The sequence below is a fragment of the Erythranthe guttata genome, chromosome 11 (assembly GCF_056151865.1).
Source record: "Erythranthe guttata isolate IM_541 chromosome 11, IM_541, whole genome shotgun sequence".
NCBI classification, from domain to species: domain Eukaryota; kingdom Viridiplantae; phylum Streptophyta; class Magnoliopsida; order Lamiales; family Phrymaceae; genus Erythranthe; species Erythranthe guttata.
The window spans coordinates 17,217,249-17,237,170 of record NC_142543.1 but is presented as its reverse complement, the minus strand read 5'-3'; the positions used below and the strand labels follow the sequence as shown (position 1 = coordinate 17,237,170).

Genomic DNA, 19,922 nt, shown 5'->3' with positions numbered 1-19,922 from the left:
CGAAGAATTTTAAATAGCTTAAATGTCCTATTTTTTTGTTTTAATGATTTGAAACGCGATGTGATAAATGTTATTTCCGCTTTAATACTACTGTTTTAACTTAAAACGTGATTTTGACCATTTTTTAGTCTGAAATTAACAAAATTGAAAGCACGGAACTTGTAGCTTGTTGAGTTAGATTTCTAATTCAAATTGAATCAGATGTTAGATGAGAAATACATGCAAGAATCAACGAACATTGCCCACAACTTTTTGTTTTGAATTATCTAAATAAAAAAATATATATATATAATATTTATACATAACTTTATCACACGTCATCGTTGATACAAGTTGGATTATAAACCTAATTCAAACGACTAGATTTTCTATGTTTTGTATTTTGCCAAAATCAAACTTAGAAAAATAGTCAAAATCATGTTCGAAGTCAAAACAATAGTAATAAAATTGAAACGATGTGCAACATTTCAGATTCGAAACATACATGCCTCAGTTGACGTAATATGCCTCTCAAAACGAACAAAGTCTTCGATTAGGAACAAGTGCAGGACAAAAGATAATTAAATAGATAAAAAATTTAAAAAAAATTGACAAATAAGAGGCAACTCTTTACAATAGAACAAGATGACGATTCACAGCCTTGCCAATAATTCTCAGCACAAACAATATGCATCCATCCCATAATCAATCATTCCACTAACATAATAGATACATACAATAAGGCCCTCAGACAACAAAAAAACAAACATGGGGCCCACTTAGATACACATTTAACACATGTCAAAAATAAAATTCATGACTTAACATCTTTGAGCAGTCCCCCTTTCTCAAGCTCAACAACCAAATCCCTTAGTGCAGGAACCTTCATTGCCAGAGTTCTGTACAACCTCGAATACCTTGCGCGGGTCCCATCTGCTGTCCTAGCTAGGGCAAGCAAACTCAACGCTTCGGGTAATTGTGTGAAGACTTCTTTCATCTCCTCGAGTGCCATGTTTTCGAGGACAGTTGGTTTTGGAACCACTCGGACGATTTCGCCACCCTTCGGTTCTTGCACGCGTGCGTCGGCTTTGATGACGAGTTCGGAGTTCGAGTTAGCCCCACATTTGATGATGAAGGGGGTCGTGGCTCCAGTGTTGAACTGCAGAACGTTCCACTGTGCCACGTCAGTTTCGGAACCTGCTGTTGTTGTTGTTTCTCTGGTGGCCCCCAGTGCTGGGTATTCTAGAAGCTTGTCTTCCTCTTCCGGAGTTGACTGGATAAAAATGGAATTTTCAGATATATATATATATATATATATATATACAAGTGACAGCCGATTTTTTTTCTTTTCTTTTTGCCGTTTTCAGCTTTCAGAAAAGTTATTAAATAGCCTTAGTATATGCATACATCTACAGCATATCGAGCTTCTGCAACATGTCTCTTAGCACATGGATGCACATTAATTAAGAAAGTTATTAAATAGCCTTGATTTTTGACAAATTGACCCGTTTGTGGCGAATTATTTTATCTTTATCAATTCACTAATGTGAGGGTAAAGTTGAACAAAAAAAATTGTCGTGCCTTGAAATTCGAAACTTAATAAAGGGGGAAAAAAGTATGTAATGAGAATATGGCGTAGTTATCTGCATACCTCTACAGCATATCGAGCTTCTGCAATATGTCTCTGAGCACATGGATGGTCAAGGTCAAGTAAAGAAGGCATCTGTTCCGAAAGTTCATCTAGAGAAACAAGCATTGCTTTCTTCTTACTCTTGCTCAAAACATTGACAGAGGTTTGCCTCAATATATCCTGTTAATTTAATTGCAAAAGACAATTGAAATTTTTTCGATCTCGACCAAACACCAGTGTAACTGTAACAACAGCATCAAAGAAGAGGAGAAAGAAAAGATGAAAAACCTTGACTTGCTTCATTATGCCATCGAGGGAAATTAATGACGCCAGTCTTGCATCCTCAGCAGCAGTAGAAGGGTTTCGAATGGGCGTCGCACCGTTTTCTAAACTCAACATCACCACATCGCTTTTCATTTGTTGCAAAATCTGATTTGTGCAAAAAAATATAAAAAATCATCTCCATGTACATCGAATAAGTTGGATAATAAGTGCATCCACTTTCATGATAATTCAATTAAATTATCAAGAACTAGCTTATACGATTAGCTTCTAGTAGTGGAAAACATCTTTTGCAGTAATCTTAGTATTCGATTACTTTTTTTAAACTTAAATATTATCCCAAGTCTCACCCGTAATTAGGATTTTTTTTTTTAAAAGGGTAGAAGGATATAGAGAGGTGTGATATAAAAATTCAAGAAAATCTGTCATGCTATAATGCTAACCTTCCTTCTCTTGTGATCAACAGATTCCAGAGCCGAACGTAGCTTAGCTACTTGTGCAGAGTCTTCTGCCACTTCAGTTGCCAAAGTACCTGCAATATCCTGATGCCCCAATAATATCAGATGATAGAACAAATACATTGTTGTAAAAAGAAAAATAATAACAAAGTGAAACAAGCACATTCACTCGATAAACAGGACACGGACCAAATAAAATAATATTAAAACAGTCATACCTTTAAGTGCTGCATTTGAGAAGTGTAAACACGTCTTGCATATTCAGACAACAGCTGGCCAAGAGCATCGGTGTTAGGAGGCTGTGCCGCTCCGAGTCCGGCCATCCAACCGTCCATTATGGCGGTAGAGAGAAGCTCCAACTGACCAGTTGCACCAGCTACTGTATCATCAGCGACCGCAAGGAAATCGAAATTCTCAGCGAGCCAATTTCTGATTTGCCGCTGGAGCTCACCAGCTGGCGTATGAACGAATAGAGCTGCAAGAGCCTTGTTTCCGGTTGCAAAACCTTTTGCTTCCTCTGTTATTTCCCTGAGTTTTCCACCTGTTATAGCATGTCTCCAGGATTCCTGTATGTATATGTAAAGTAAAGCTTATACAGAGCACAAGGACGAGGAAGCACTATTCTATTCCGAATATCCAAAACATCTATCTATTCTGAGTGGTCAAAGAGAAGAAAGGAAAAAATATTCATCGGAACATTTCAGAGAAGTTTTTCTTTCTTTCCTTTTTTCCCAAAAAATGACCTTGCATATGAATTTCCGAATATCGCTCTAGTTTAGTTACATAGCTGGACAAGCGGGAAGAAAAGTATCACACAATTTACCTGATCGATTCCACGTATCTTAAGAACAACTGAAGACAACTTTGACTTCTTTTCTGCTTTGATATTTACTTTGAACCCCTGAATGTGTTCCTCAATCAGCATATTCCTCGTGCTTGAATCATAACGAACTGGAGATCTTCCAGGGCTGCTACCACGGCTAGAGCTTCTACTACGTCCACTATTAGGCTTCTCTAGAAAGCGCTCAACAGGAGAAACCTATAACAAAAAAAACATCATTTTGCTTGAATAGATGCACGATTTTTTTTGGAGTCAAAAGGAATTGTCTCGGTGAAATAGAGAAAATTTTGTTTATGCAACCAAGTAGTAGGCAAATGAAAAGAGAACAATTTCTTGTAGTACCCTGATCGACTGTAGCTCTGGTGAACGAGCAAGCAGGGATCGTATGTAGAGAATCCTAACACGGGAAACAAGCATGGTATCCATCACCCTTTTAGGCTCCATTTTACGAATAAAGGCAAAAACGGAATCTCTAATTTCAGCAAGTATTTCATGCTCTCTAGAAGCACCTGCCTTAATGACTGCAGCCAAAACCTACCATATTGCAGAATAAACAGTTTTTTTCAGTAAAAGCAAAATCCATTAAAGGAGTAAGATATAAAGCAAATGATGATAACTCAGTATATTCAGAATTTTCGTAATAGAGACATTCCATCAAACGTTTTACCAAATTAATAAAATGAGACCAAATAACAACAATAGACCAACAGCTCTTAATATTGGATAGTTCTACAGTAGGATATGTGAATACTATAATTTATCCATACCAGCATCAAAAGCTTATTTGCTCCATCTGAGATGGCAGCAAGACTGTCATATTGTTCCGGATCAAAATCATTCAGGGCAGATGTAAGATATTCTCCAGCTGGGGTAGTTTTGACGAGATCAGTACCAGATTTAACCAATGCAACAGCTCTCTCTGTCTTTTCAGAGGCTAATACCAAAGCACCAGCATCACCCGGTTGTCCCTTGGTATTATTATTATCATTCCTGTCATGGAAAACCCAAATAAAGTGAGGGGAGGTGGGGCGACAAAGGGATCTATCAAGAACTGTAAATGAAGAAATGACGGAAAAGAAAAATCAAATTTAAGCCATTTACAAATCAGAACGGAAAGATACCTTCCTAAGTCACGAGACATACTGGGTGGTGGTCCCTTGGGAGATGGGCTTGACACCTGAAAAGATCAAGCATGTAAATTTTACATGTATAAATAGGAAACTGGCTACAGGCTACAGCACAAGACAACAGAGAAACACAGAAATGAATAGCTGTCAGACCATGCAACATATTTCTATAGGATAAAGAACCTGAGGTGATGCTGCTAAGGAAGCTTTTTCTGTCAACCGGTCAAACAACTTCTCGTTCTCTTCATGTAATTTCTGCCAAAAATTTAAACAAAATGAACGTACTTTTCTAGCATTTCAGATGAAATTCTATAAAAAGTATCTGATAAAAGCACTCTATTTGACAGCGAACGCAATAAAGTACCTCAATAAGTGTATCCCGTTTCTTCAGTTCGTCCTCAAGTCTCTTGGTGACTGCAGTAGATTCAATGTCATCCCCTGTGGATTTCTTGCTTGTATCTTCTCCAGACAGTGATGCAGAGCCATTTGTTGACCTAGTCTCCTTGGAAAGAAGAGCTTCATTTAATTGTGACTCAACACTCTTCAGTTTGGCCTACAAACAGGTATCAACAGTGGTGAGGATCAATGATCAACTTGTATAGCTATCTGTTTCTCAAGCTGCTGTATGAAGTTCAGATTTCGTAATAGCTGTGAAACTGCTTGCTGAACTCAAAACATGAACCTTAGGAATATAAAGCTAGAGCAACTTAAGCATTTCTTACCATGAGATGTTTTAGTATATTTGGCACAAAATGAAGCTGTTAGGTCACCGTATCTGAAATCAACTTAATATATTTCACTATAGCGAGTCTCAAAGCATTTATTTAGATATAAATTATAAATAGATTTTGCTAGGAAGTAATGTAAGATTCTTTGAGTGGTATTCGATGGGGCACAAGTAATGCGAGTGCCATAAAGCGTAAAATTGAACATCTACAAATTTTAAAATGAACGTGTACAATTTACTACAAGTCTTGGACACCAAAGATGAGGGCTGAGAGCTATATTATTTTCAAGTTTTAACAAATTGAGAAAGAGGACAGTGTGATCATTCAAAAGAAGCCAGAAAAAGGATCCCAAATTCATGAAACGAGTAACCACCAAGATAACAATCAAGTTCAAAGACCAATAGTAATTTTTCTTATGAGAATGCATAATTGTTTTAGAAAATATTACTTTCTGGTAGTATTCTGAAAAAAAGTTGCAGAAAAAACTGCCGAAGACACAAGAATTTAAACCAACATTATGTCCACCTAGCATCCCCGGAGCATGAGTTAAGAATTTCAATGACTACATCTTCAAATATAGAGGACGAAAATGAACTGAGAAATGGACTCGATTCGTCTTATTTAACAAATATAAAATATATAGTATTTCATCAACTTCTATTAATTAAAAAAAGCATGGACCCACTTGATGAAGAAGCAACGCGAAACAACATTGTAATTGTACAGTATTCAAAGAATTTTACTAGATGGTCACAGAAAATCTATAATAAATATCGAATAAAGGAAGGTTTATACAAAATTCTTAAGCTAACCTGTAACATTTGAATTGCTGAATCTCTTTGTTCTATATGCAATTTTTGGTCTTGCTCCACCTGTAACAGTTGAGCAATTTGGTTCCGAAGATGAACATTATGTTCCTTCTCTATCTTATGCTTATCTGCTAGCATCATATTCTCTGTCTGCAAAAAACCATAAAAATTCTATGTTGTCAGAAAGAAACTTAAAAGAAGATCATCAAACAGAGTCTGTCAGTTACAACTTACAGGAAGCACAACTGAAACATCATTTGCCTCTGTAACAATATAGTGCTTCAAAAATATATACCGGAAGGAGAATAACTAACAGGTACTTTTATGAGAAATTGATGTATACTACATAGACAAAGAAAAGGTACATAGACAAAGAAAAGGTAAACAAATGGATTTGTATCTTATTATACTGTCACTGATATGCAATGGAAAAACAAGCAATTATTCATGTGAAAAGTCTCCAGGTTCCTAAAATATGATGAACATTAACAGGTTGTCATCTCTTCAACAACCAAAAAAACAAACAAGATAAACTGATCGTAAGTTTTGGAATATCATAATGGCAAACTTATTCCGCTAAATTTGAAAATTAGATAATCGAGAAAAAACAATTGGTAGGGTTGGAGTAGAACCATCCCTAAATAAATTGATGGGTTGCTATGGATTTCTCTCTTAATTTGTAAATGGAAGCATTTTCACTCTAATAAGGCTAAAAGATATCTATACTTGAACAAATTACTAGGTTAGCTTGATTTAAGGAATATGGAGGAATTAACAGTAATGAATATAGTCTAGATTACACACAAGATGCAAAAAAATCTGCTACATTGACACAGCAAAAATTAAAATTCTGAATGATCTTTCAAGAGTAACAAAACAAAAAAAATTAAAAACTGAAGTAACAAACCTTTAAATCTGACTGCAATGTGAAAGAAACTTTCCACGCTTTCTGAACTTCATTGAAGAGTAAAACGCATTGATCATTTGCATGCTTTAAATCCTGTTTTAGTTCCATGCTTTCTAACTTCAGATCGCTGATTTCCTTTTCCTTCTCAAGCAATTCTTTACGTGCATCATTGGCCTAAAATAGTTACAATTGAAATTTAGAGACAGGTTATAGTCACATAATTTTATCTTGACAATCATTTACCGACATGCACTCATCACGAAATTATCACAAATGCAGAAAGTGATCAGAGTCTTAAAATTTCCCTATATAGAAACTGTTGATTCCGAGTTAGTGCTTCCCCAGGAAAGTAAAGGCTACAAAGCATGCTCAAATTGACAGTCTTTTTCCTCTCCCTATCTAGTGACATGACTAGCCCTGATGGGATGAAAAGTGCCAAGATCCTATCTATTGATGCCAATACCAAAAGAGATAAAGGACTTACGACATCTTTCCACTTCTTGATTGTATCTCGATTTCCAAGGCTCAGCATAGCATTTCGAGATCTAGAAGCAAAATTAAGGGATGATAGTGTCTCGGACATGTTTGGCATATTAGGGCAGATGTTAACAATCATCAAAGTTTTGGAGCTTCCACCTGCATAAAGAATGAAAATCCATAAATTAGTCTAAAAGGATAAGAGAGCCATTAAAAATTGACCAATGAGCGTAAAACTGCAGAATAACTTCCTTCAGAAGAAAGAGAACATTCTCAAAATTCAACCATAACAATACAGAAAGGATGCAAATTGTAGACAAGGAGGCTTTTTACCCTAAGTTAGAGGTTTGAAAGTTCCTAGGAGGTTTTACATCTCCCTCACAACCTGTCATGAAGGAGGAATCAAAGAAGTTATGCAAGTAGACCAGATAACTTTATCTTCATAAGTTCACATATGTTGGCATCTCCTCCAATCCTTTTATTTCCCACTTTCTTGATTGAGAGATATTGTTACAGGTCTAAACTCACCAGATTTAGAAAGGAAATCAGAGGAAGAGTCTCTATAAACTCATGGCGCAGTTACATCATGCATATAAGATTATAGGGTGCAGACAGGCAAAGCAACACCATAACAAATAATCTGGTTAGTTTTCAAAGTTGGACATGCCTTCTGCTGAATGCACATCCAAAATATGCTCACATATATCTGACTGTAGTCCTTTTTTCTTTTTCTTTCTTTTAAATGGCATATTACATTTATCTCCAGATTGTATGAAATTAATATTAGTAGACTAGTATTATTCCCTGCAACAATCAAATCAAGGTAAGCAATAAAGAACAAATTAGTGAACTGCGTTTTTTTTAGGAGAGAGACGAGACTTGTCTATGTCTTATGCACAAATTTTACACCAAAGATGATAATTTGAAATATGCACCATCTCAAATTCAGAACGTAAATCTCAAGGTTAGGTAATAATTGAAAAAAGACATGGATACCTAGTGAATCTGCAAGAACGTTTGTTAGCACTGAGTTTTCATACGGAATATTGTCCTTCTTGGAGGTTAAGGATGCCACAACATCACCCAATCTGCACATAAAATTAGAAGCTAATGAGGACAACAGAAAAGGTAGCAAAATTACATCTTTAAGTTAAGATATTATTTAATTCATAGCAAACACTGTAAGATGTCCAAACTGAAGATAAAAGAATTGTATCGCTATTGAAGGAAAATCAAAAACGGGACTTTCACTTACGCTGAGAGGGATTTCAAGACATGCAACAACTCCGTTGCACGTTCACCAGTTTCCTCCTCTACACTTGAACTCTCGCTTCCAGCCAAATCAACTAGAGAAAGCTTGCTATATATGTTCTCACCCGTGATCACATTCTTATAGTATATATGCACCATGACAATCCTACAACAAACACAAGCATAAGAAAAACAAATAGGTTAATAACAAGAATCCTGAAAATATAGAAATTAAGGCCTTTACAAAAACAAAGCGGAATAAGAATGAGTATACTAATACATACAGCTGTTTATTTCGCAATGATAGATGAAATGAATTTTCATAGTAATGAAGTTTAAATATTTCAGAAATGACTTAAGTTGTAACACAGAAACAGGATAAATGTTAGAAACTATGTTGCACAATTCTTTTGTAGTTTAATTTTAAATGGAGCCCTAAGCATCTACGACTGTGGAGGGGTCAACTTTCAGCCATACAAAAAAGAGTGGTCAATTATGTTCCACTCACAGGACCCCATTCTGGGTAGAATGCTTTCCATTAAAGTTAATATTGTGGAATATCAAACTATCCTTCACATCAAAGTTCTCTTTTCTCAAGCACTTCTCATTAGCAGCTCCAACAGCTGCCAGGAAAAATCAGCCCTTATTCTGTTAAACAACCTGACATCCTTTGGCAATCCATGTACAATTCACTTATCTTCCGAGGCTTTATGGAAATTTCCCAAAGCTATCGCAATCACCATATCATAGTAGTTGGCAGGTACTGCATCAAACCTTATGCTAACTTTATAAACTTATTTATTGATTGAGAAAAAAGCGGACTATAGCCAAAACTGACTTCCCTAAAACAATATTTAAGATGATCATCCTTCACCATTATTCATTGGACCTGCATGTGAGCTCTACACCTCTACCAGTCACTGCATCAGCTGCAGTTATCTCATATATCAGATGTTGCTTACTGATATCCCATCAGATTTGATCAGATTCCTGCACTATCCGAGAATGCTTCAGATGCGTGACAGTAGGTGTCGCCATTTGGTAAATTTGATGCAACTTCACAGTACCCCAATCCAGTCTCTATAAACCTAAAAGCTAACAGTTCTTCTGCCATACAGGCAGGGGTATCTTAATGCTTTGCAAGTTTATTGTTGAGGACATCGGCCTCCCACATATTCGGTCACAAAGACAATAAAGTAACAATTAAAAAGGAGGGTCAAATAAAACGAGCCATCGGACAAACAGACATAAGCAGTAATACCCAAGATAAAAATGCAGTAAAATTGGCAAAACCATACAGATGCGAGACTTTAAACTTGGAAATGTCAGCTCCTCGATTCTGGAAAGCTGTTTTGAGAACTCTGGTAAACTCTATTGGATTCTCAACTTTTTCCTGCACAAGTTCTACAACATAATCCAACGACCCAATACAGACCTTTGATAGAGAATTTCCAGACTCCAGAAGCAAATCTTTTATCTGCAAGATTCATGAATCCCGGCATCAGATATCAGCATGATACTTTTAAGACACTAATAATCTTTTGAAGAATCAAGAGAGATCTTTTTTATGTCACGTAGTATAGATGAACTAAAAAATGAAACAAACATCAAATTATGGTCTTTTTAACGGCATAAAGATATTATAGACTAAATCTTAGAGATAGATATGTTTATGATTTACCTAGCAGTAAATGGTTCACATATTTCAAAGTCAAAGTAGATACTCAACTTAGATTAAAAAAATCTCGAATGATCCAGGAAATCTGATGATTTTTGACAAAAACATAACAATATTTAAGATAATTTATGTTTCAGTAAAGATAATAATACATCTATAATGTATTACTAAACTTCACAATTTAGATTTTGGTCTTACATTTTCTCGCGTAGAACTCTTTATATAAAAGATGACCTTGTTTGGTGTTTCCAAAATTAGGTACTTGCTGTGTCTTCAGACAAAAGTTAGTACCTGCTCTGCCTTAGTCAATATATCTTAAACTTTAATTATGGTGTTTTACTAATTTTTACAGATCATAAGTTGTTTGATTACTATGCATTGTTTTCTCATATAAAACTACTCTCTTCACTAATTAAATACAGGTTTTTGGGTCTTCCAATATTACGTGTTCTTAAACTTTTTTTATTTGATAGTAGAACAAGAGGTGTTTGCCAAAAATTAAAACATCAATCAGGTGGATGCCAATGCCCCAAACCTCCAGATAGGGGATCCAACTGACCGATCAGAGAGAAGTTGAAGATATTGTAAGCATTATATTCTACAACTACATGATGCTGAAGGAAAGGAACCTGTTCATTATAAAGCTCAAAGGCTGAAACTGAGAAACTATATCGGGAGACTGAAGTTGCATCAGAGTTGGACAGATCAAAAAGCTCCTCAAAAGACCGAGCATATAAGCCACGATCGTGGCTAGATCCTTCCTGTAGGAAGAAAAACATATCAAATCTAAGAACCATATATTTAGAATAAATTAACCACATGAGAGAATCAATTTTTGTGCCATGTTTACTCCTTACTTCACTCTAGTTTCTACATCTCTTAATATAATTCATGAAAGGCATGCTATAAATAAATAGGAAAAATGGCTACGTTATTCCAAGCAAGTATATCAGTGTCAGGGAAACACACAGATGCAGGAATGCACATTTATGAAGATACATCAACTGCCAGATAAACTGATAATCACATCATTTTTGTAGAATACTGAAGGATGGGGAGAGAAGGAAGAGAAGAGAGACCATAGTATACGTCTTTCCTGAGAATGTTGGCCCATATGCAAATACAGAAACATTATATCCATCAAATGCTGACTGAACAAAAGGCTGAATATCAGCAAAAAGTTCCGCTGCATAAATGAAGCCTATAAGTTAGTAGAGTTCTCAGCTCAGATAAGGAAAGTAAACCAGTGGTAGGCATTTCACCTTGTCCAACGTGTGGTCCATAAACCCTGTCAAATTCAAAATCTTTCTTTGGATTGGAGAGATTATTGTCCCCCGTATTTATGCGAATTGTACAATCATCAGGAAATTCAACAGCATTTGGACCCTCATCTTCAAAAAGTGGCCTTGCACGACAAAACACCTTCACATTTCCTGTGGTAAGCCCAGGTGCGGATACATGTGATGATCAGGAAGTAGCTTGTGAAATAACACGTGCCTTTATGTGTAACTTTAAGTAGGAAGAGCTGAAGAGAGAGAATATAAGAAAGCTTGGAGAAGAAATAAGTACCTTTGGCTGTCAATAAGTCATTAAATAACCTTTTCTTCTCAGATAGGAGGGGAGAAAGTTTAGCTTCTGTCTCAAGGGCAGCCTGATCTGAAAGTAGGTGTCATTTGCGGGAAGTCAACCACATAACGGCAAAGATACAGAACAGTTTATTAAATAGGCAGATAAAAACTACACCTTAATAACAGCTATTATGCGTGATTTGCCACAAAGAGGATCTTAACAAGTAATTAAGTTATCTTATACCGGACGCGGTTTAGTAAGTAGCATTTGGTTCTTATGGTAGAAAAAGTGAGTTAAGGTGTTGTTACACAAATTTACTAAAAGAAAAAGGTAGGACCCTAAGGGGAACAATTGTGAATATGATTATAAATAGTTGCAGAAGAAACTGAAGTATTGTTAATATCATAATATTTTTTTAATTGAACACTTTGACAAATATTGAAGAAAATACTTCATTATAACAACTAACAACTTTTACTTGGTTTATAATCAAGACAATTTCTTGAGTCAAATTGATATAATTTTACCTAGCTTACGGGTTTTGTCAGCAAGTACACCTAAGTAACGAGTCAATCGATCAAGTTTTGCACTGGAATATTCTTGAAGATCAATAGCCTCTTGTCTCAACTGCGAGTAGTCTTCTTTGACAAGCTGTCAGAAAAAAAGATGACCATTTTAGAGAAGTGAAAAGGCTGGGAACAATGGAAACATGCTTACAAAAAACAAAGGATAAATCACCACAGTAAATCCAAATATAAAAATTATAGATACGCTAATGAATTCTTAAAAAGGTGTGTAAACCACGAAGCAACTAATGATGCACTAAAGTGAACTCCAAAGTTGGCTGTTAATAAAAATCTCACGCGGGGAAGGAAAATGGTATTCGAACTTCAAAAGAATAACTGAAGCCTCCTGAGAATTTTGATTTGCAGCGATTAACACTTTTTATGGTCATATAATCAAGACTACAGGTTCTACTAGCTATGGTAGCCTTGTTGTTTTTCTTTCTTTTTCAAATTTCTTATCTACAAACTAATGTATGATATTATGATTGTCTCGAGCTAAACATCGATATATCGGACCAGGGACTCTTGACCTATATCCTTCCCTACACTTCACATGGCATATAAACTACAACAGACACAAAATGTGCTCTAATATGAGTCCTTGAGATTCCCAAAAGTTGGAAAGCTAGTGAAAGATTTTAAATGACCACTTCTCTAAAAACTTAAGTTGATAGGGATGTGAATCATTTAATATTTAGTAACCCTACCCTCCCCCTCAAGTGCAAGCATAATATTTAATGAAGACTTGCACATGAAACTTTTAAATGGATTGCATTGACATCCAAACTCGGGACCTCTTATTAGTCATGTTTTGATAGTACGTTGAATGACCACTTCATCTAAAAGCTTAAGTTGTTAGTGAGGTGAATCATTTAATATTAAACAACACTACAGAAGTCAAATAGATAAAGATAATTAATAAAAAGGACCTCCATACTAGCACTTTGCAACTTTTGGCCACAAGACCAGTGAAGTAAAAGTTATCGGTTTCAAATTTGCACATTACGAAGTTTAAAGATATTATCAACAATTTCACGTTCATAAATTAATAGTAAGAAACTAATGATGTTGGAGAGTATTTAAGTATTTTGGTTTCTATTGTTAAAAAGTGAAAAAGAAATTGGAAAGGCCCAGTCCTTCCCACAATAGCCATTTACTAAACAAATATCCTGAAACACATAAACTTTTACTGCAAAACCAGACATTTTACCAGGAAAAAAAAACAATTTGAAGAAGAGTTATCATAAACAGAAGTACTATCAACTTCTCCTGTTTCTAATCTAAAAAAAAAAGAAGAAAAAAAATCAACACACACCATGATAAAGGGACTGTGAATTTTATTTTATAATTCACATGTTCATAGAGTAGAGATGTGTTTCCCAAAAGCGACTATGAATTTTATTTTAAACCAAAAGGATGATGCAGGAAGTAAATTAGGGTAGGTTTAATAACTGGGAAAGTGAAACATCAATTAAATACATATACAACATTAATAAGTTTCCAGATCAAAGGGCCGAGTTCTGCTATAAGGAAAATTCTGTCCAATCTTATGATAAATGTATTTCACTACTTGCCTACTTTGTAAACCATAAAATAGCAACCAAATTGTTTCTCTAGTGTATAATAGAGGTTTGTGAGATGTAAACTATCGCCATTTATCACTATATCAAACATAGCTTCAACTGAATAAATGGATAAGCTTCTCCACATGCTGATCTTCGCATGCTCTCGGGTTTAGAATACTATACATGGAAGGATAAATACCATTCAGCAGAGCAACAGCAACCACTAGATTAATGACCTATGCCTGGAAGAGCAATTACAACCTATTATACTTATCAAAATTTGTTCTGATACAGAAAACTATCATTCTCTAAATAGTTTCAAATTCACCACTATTTTTTTTTTATCTACAACTATTTCCTCTAATAACAATAAATTGCTAACTACATCAAAGCACAACTATTTCTAAGCACTCTACTCCGCCTTGTAATTTGATCAATTTCTTAAATCTACGGCTCAAGCAAAGAAAAGAACACCAGCTACAAGCCACCATCTTAAAATCTAAAACAATAATTCAAAAATTTACCTACCAAAAAAATCAACACAACAATCACTTCAAACTTCAAAGTTCATGTCCACAATAATCAATTTTCAGAAATCTCCAACGCAATTCCAAGTATATACCTCGGTTCATAACAATCTCTAAACTAACTCAAATTCAGCTGGTTTTCTACACTCGACTAACCCAGCATTTCACTCATCTACACAACAAAAGCAGCTAAAATTTCAAAGAAGAAGAAGAGCAAAAAAAAAAATCAGTTCAAATTTCTTTGATTAAAAAAAAAAAAAAAAAAAAAAAAGAAGGAAGAAGGAAGAAGAAGAGGAAGATGGATAAAAGTGGAACCTTGACTTTATCTTTCAATCGCATGAACTTGGAGTTGACGGCATGCTTGTAGAGCTCCGAATGCGAAGAAATGGACATGGAGTAGCGCCGCCCAGACAACGGCGGCGCCGATGCCTTTTTGTAATCATCTCTCTGCTCCACCGATTTTCTCGGCTCGAACCCAGCCACCTCCCAATTCCACCGGTTATTACTCCCCTTCTGGTCCCCCATTTCCAAAAATCACCACCACCAGCAAATTGGCCCCCCAAAACAACTAATTTATAAACAAACAAATCAAAAACCTGCAACAAAACGAAAATGGGGGGTTTTCGTTTTTCCGCAGAAACTGATTAAAAACAAAAAAAATAAGTTGCGAGAAGAGTTGTTCTTCTTTCCGCCACTGAATTATGGGGGGTTTTAATTATCCGTTCGGTTTTGACAGCGTAATACAATTCAAACGAATTAGAAAATGGTGGGGGGGAGATTGAGACAGCGGCGTGTTTGGATGGGTGGTTTTGTAGTGGGCCACATTTGGGGATTCAGGTTCACAGAAATTTTTTGATTTGGGATTATTGTGGCTGGCTGAGTTCACGAGTTACGACTCGCTCTCAGCATTCAAAACAATAATGTGATATGTTTTTTTCCTTTATGAGTTAATTTTGGATTTGCTTTGGAGGGAGATGGAAGGTATCTTTACCAAGAGTGGAAACTCTTTCAAGTTAAAATTTTCAAATTTCAATTCGAGTTCGGTTATTCTTATAACTACGATCTAAGTTGCGATTTTCGATGCCAACATTTTTCAGGTCAGGTCGAGCTCGTTGTATAACGTTTGGATAGATCTCTCGTATGTTTACGATTGTAAATCACACCAATTCGATCTTTGATTTTGAAATTGTTTGTTAAAAACTCGTTTGAACTGATTTGTTAACTTAACGAAGTAAGCTTGAACACGTATTTTTGTTCGATATACCGTGAAGCTGGACTCGAATTTTATTAGAAGAAAAAAAAATAAAGTTGCTCGAGCTCGTTTTTTGTTATGTTCGATTAAAGTTCGTTCGAGCTCGACTCGATTGCTTTAGTATATACCAATCTCAAACTCAACTTTGAAGCTCGACAAAAGTTTAAACAAGTTTGAACAACCATGTGTTCGGCTCGACTTGATTTGTTTACGCCTCTACTTGATATGGATAGGGGGAGGAATCGATAATTCAAAAACCATAAGAGAAATACTTAAATTGGACGAAAGAAAAAACAATAAAGAAAATGTACGAAAACATCGAGCTACTCGAGCCTTCAATCGTTGGGTCAATCTTAATTTTTAGTGTTATACATTTTGATGCACTCGTTCACAAACGTGTTGGACCAACAACGATTAGTTGGTTCTAAATAATGTTTTTAAAACCGAACTACACGTGAATAGGCCAATCAACTGGGTCACACTCAAATAGATTCAACCATTTTTTATATAATACTTTTCTTTTAAAATAAATTATTTATATACAGGTTTAAAGTGATTACTTTATAACTATACATTCAAAACACGTATTCATCATAAAAAAAACCAACCTAAAAGTTATAATTCAATTAATTAATTATACACGATGTAATTGTAACATAAAGATAATTAAATTATAGGGTAAATTACAAACACCCCCTGAGATATGGTCGAATTACAAAAACACCCATCTTGTTTGGATAATTACAACCACCCCCTCAACTCCTCACATTTAGTGGAATCTTCGAGATTATATGGAATATTATCACTTTTGTATCCGTTTTATCCTATTCAAACCCTACATTATGAAGCAAGATGATCATAATATGTGATTTTTAGCTTGTATATATCAGTTTGTGGTGCATCAAAAACTGTATTTTTTACACAAAACGAGTACAAACTAGAGCACATTTCACGGAATCTAGATGACTATGTTGAATTTGGTACCATAAAGGTGGAGGTCTAAGAAAAAATCATAGTTGAGGGGGTAGATGTAATTATCCAAACAAGAGGGGGGTTTTTGTAATTTGACCATACCTCAGGGGTGCTTGTAATTTACCCTAAATTATATCTTCTACATAGTAACATAAAGTTTAGAAATTATACATATTTAAATAAAATCTACCAAACACAAATTCTCAAATATAATAAATATGTATAACAAATAAAGATTTTAATTTCATAAAATCACACTGATATAATGCCAATTAATTAAACCAATAATAAATGGTCCAAAAGTAGCACTATAATGTTTGATATTGAACCGGGTTTTTCCCGGTTCTACTCGTTCAACCGTTTTCCGGGTCATAATTAACCGGACCCGGGTTCCTTCTTTTCTAGTCTTTATCAAGGAATCGGGTCGGACCTGACAGCATAGGTCCGTTTCCTGAACTAGGACACGGCGTCGCTTCCATGTACCGCCTCCGCCGCCGACTCACCTCTCCGCCACCACTCCTCCTCCACACGCTCGCCGCCGCACAAGGCGGCGAATCCTTCATCACAAACTCGATCCCCCCATCTCAAATTGCATCCCTAATTTCAGAGCAGAAGTGGTCACATCTCAAACCCATAATCGAATCCTCCGACCCGACCCGTTTCCTCCACCAGCTACTCCACTCCGACGAATTCGACACCGCCCTCGTCCTCTCCTTCTTCAAATGGTCGCAGGCCGATTTTCAGGTAACCCACTCCACCGAACACTACGTCAAGCTCTGTATTCTACTCGCGAACGACAAAAAATACCCCAAGATCCGTTCTTTACTGCACACATTCGTCAAACGATGCAAACTTATCTCAATCCCCAATTTCTGCAACGCCCTTTTGACCCTCGGCGACGATTCGTGCGCGAACAGCGTCGTTTTCGATATGCTGATACTCGCCTGCGTGAAAAACGGCAGGCCCGAATTAGCGCTGGAGGGGTTTCGGCGGGCCCGCGATTACGGGCTCAAGCCGTCGTTGATTTCGTGTAATCCTATGTTGTCTGCGTTGTGTAACGAATGTAGGATAGGCGATGTGGAGTTTGTGTACAAGGAGATGGTTAGGAGGAAACTCGTGCCGAATTTGATCACCTACAATACGGTGATTAGCGGGTTCGGCAAGGCCGGGAAGTTGAACAAGGCGATCGACGTAGTCGAGAATATGAAGATTAATGGGGTTTCGCCGAATGTGGTTACTTACAACGCTTTGATTACCGGGTATTGCAAAAAGGGTGGGGCCGGTAGAATGTATAAAGCCGACATGCTATTGAAGGAGATGGTGGATAGTGGGATCTCCCCGAATGTAATCACGTATAATATTTTAATAGACGGGTTTTGCAAGGACGATAACGTGGCTGCGGGTATTCGGTTGCTTAAAGAAATGCGAGCGCGAGGTTTAACCCCGTGTGTGATCACGTATAATACGTTGATTAATGGATTATGCGGTAGTGGAAGAATCGAAGAAGGAATTCGGTTGAGGGATGAAATGTCGGAATCGGGTTTGGAGCCGAATATCGGTACTTACACGGCGCTCATTAACGGGTTTTCGAAGAAGAATTTGTTGGAGGAGGCTCGGGAGTTGTTCGACGAAATTATCGAGAAAGGTGTTGTTTCTGTCAATGTATTGGCTTTCAATAGTTTGATCAACGCGTATTGTAAAGCGGGCAAATTGGAAGAAGCGGTGTGCGTACGCAATTTAATGCCGGAGAAAATGGTTTCCCCGAACGTCTCTACGTACAATTGCTTGATCGGGGGTTACTACGAAGATGGGAACGCGGAAGCTGCACGGAAGCTTCTAGAAGAGATGGAGGAGAAGGGTTTGGTACCCGATGTGGTGACGTACAACGTAAGAATAAACGCAATGTGCGACGTAGGCGAAACGAGAAAGGCGGTTCGAATTCTTGACGAGATGCGGAAGAAGGGAGTGGACCCGAGCCACATTACGTATAATGCTTTGATTGGTGGATACTGCAAGCAAGGAAACCCTAACGCAGCTCTGACTTTGAGGAAGAGAATGGAGAAAGAAGGGAAGCGGTCGAATGTCGTGACGTATAATTTGTTGATCAAGGGTTTTTCCGAGATCGGTAAAATGGAAGAAGCAAACGGATTTCTTAACGAGATGTTGGAGAAAGGGTTTGTACCTAACGAAATAACCTACGGCATTATTAAGGAGGAAATGATGGATAAGGGATTTGCACCGGATATAGACGGGCATATGTATAACGGCAGCTCTGCTAAAACTTAGATAGTGAATTTACCGATACGCCCTTGTAAACGGGCTTCCCCTATTTTCTCACTGTCGTATACTCGGAATCAAGAAAGGCCGATTTTTTTTTTTTTTTTTTTAATTACCTGTCCTTTTGCGCCTTTTTGAGTTAATATTTTGTAGACATGATCAAGAATTGCGTAATGCGAAAGCTTGTGAAAATATTTTTCCGTTTGTTTTATTCGACCATAGAGTGATGAAAAATCAAGCAGGCTAAAACCTATTGAAGGTGATTTTCTTTTCCTTTTTTTTTTTTGTGACGGGGTTAAATTTTTGCATTCGTTCTTTCTAGTTGCTCTCGCCTTAATGGTTTAAAGTGAAACTTGACGACCGTTGTAATTTATGCTAAAACTATTTTCGTTATCGTTTTCGTTCTCCGAGAATTAAATTTAACACACATCATGTTTTTCAATAAATGTTCAGTTCTAATTCAGAGATATGTAAATCTTTATTAATTCTTGTATTTTTCACTTTGGTTGCAGAAAATAATTTAGAGATGAGTTAGAGAAGAATGTTTCTTTATGATGAAAAGTAAGTGATGTTTACTGTGTTTTGAGTAAACATAGTTTGTTTCCCCCATTCAATTGATTTTATATTATATATTGCTTGTGATTAACATATATATTATAATTTATAATCAATGAACATATTGACAACTAAACCCTGCATTTTTTTCAAATATATTTACTTGACAAATATTTAACTTAATAATCATAGTTCTTTGTAAAAATCAAATTTCGTACAATTAATTTTATAAAGTAAAATTCATGTAATAAATAGTTTATCTTGGGAAAATATATTTTTATTCATGGCTTAATTTTCATTTATTTATTTCTACAGTGTCCTACTTATTTAAATAAATTATCTATAATATTGAATATAAAAACTATAACTAAACCCGCCAAAACATTTTATGTGTTATGAAATGTATTTCAATGTGGATGTACAAAGGTCACGATAAGTTTAATTCTCCTTAATTATATTGTAACTATTGTCC

At 36.1% G+C, this 19,922-nt stretch overlaps 2 protein-coding genes across 2 annotated transcripts; one reads left to right on the top strand and one right to left on the bottom strand.

Moving 5' to 3' along the window:
* Positions 1-587: 587 nt before the first annotated feature.
* Positions 588-15,323, bottom strand: LOC105955880 (kinesin-like protein KIN-14B). Its single transcript, XM_012979680.2, has 23 exons — positions 14,710-15,323; positions 12,264-12,387; positions 11,737-11,823; positions 11,430-11,600; positions 11,247-11,353; positions 10,797-10,928; positions 9,788-9,966; positions 8,494-8,655; positions 8,235-8,326; positions 7,246-7,397; positions 6,762-6,935; positions 5,858-6,004; positions 4,682-4,870; positions 4,501-4,572; positions 4,312-4,367; positions 3,958-4,180; positions 3,533-3,724; positions 3,173-3,388; positions 2,568-2,915; positions 2,335-2,433; positions 1,898-2,038; positions 1,631-1,789; positions 588-1,252 (listed from the first exon to the last, which is right to left on the bottom strand). Exons 1-23 carry the CDS (start codon positions 14,917-14,919, stop codon positions 794-796), a joined length of 3,891 nt encoding a protein of 1,296 aa, XP_012835134.2. The 5' UTR covers positions 14,920-15,323; the 3' UTR covers positions 588-793.
* Positions 15,324-17,030: 1,707 nt separating this feature from the next.
* LOC105955879 (Pentatricopeptide repeat (PPR-like) superfamily protein) lies at positions 17,031-19,106 on the top strand. Its single transcript, XM_012979679.2, has one exon. The coding sequence runs from the start codon at positions 17,096-17,098 to the stop codon at positions 18,902-18,904; it is 1,809 nt and encodes a 602-aa protein (XP_012835133.1). The 5' UTR covers positions 17,031-17,095; the 3' UTR covers positions 18,905-19,106.
* The last annotated feature ends 816 nt before the right edge of the window (positions 19,107-19,922 follow it).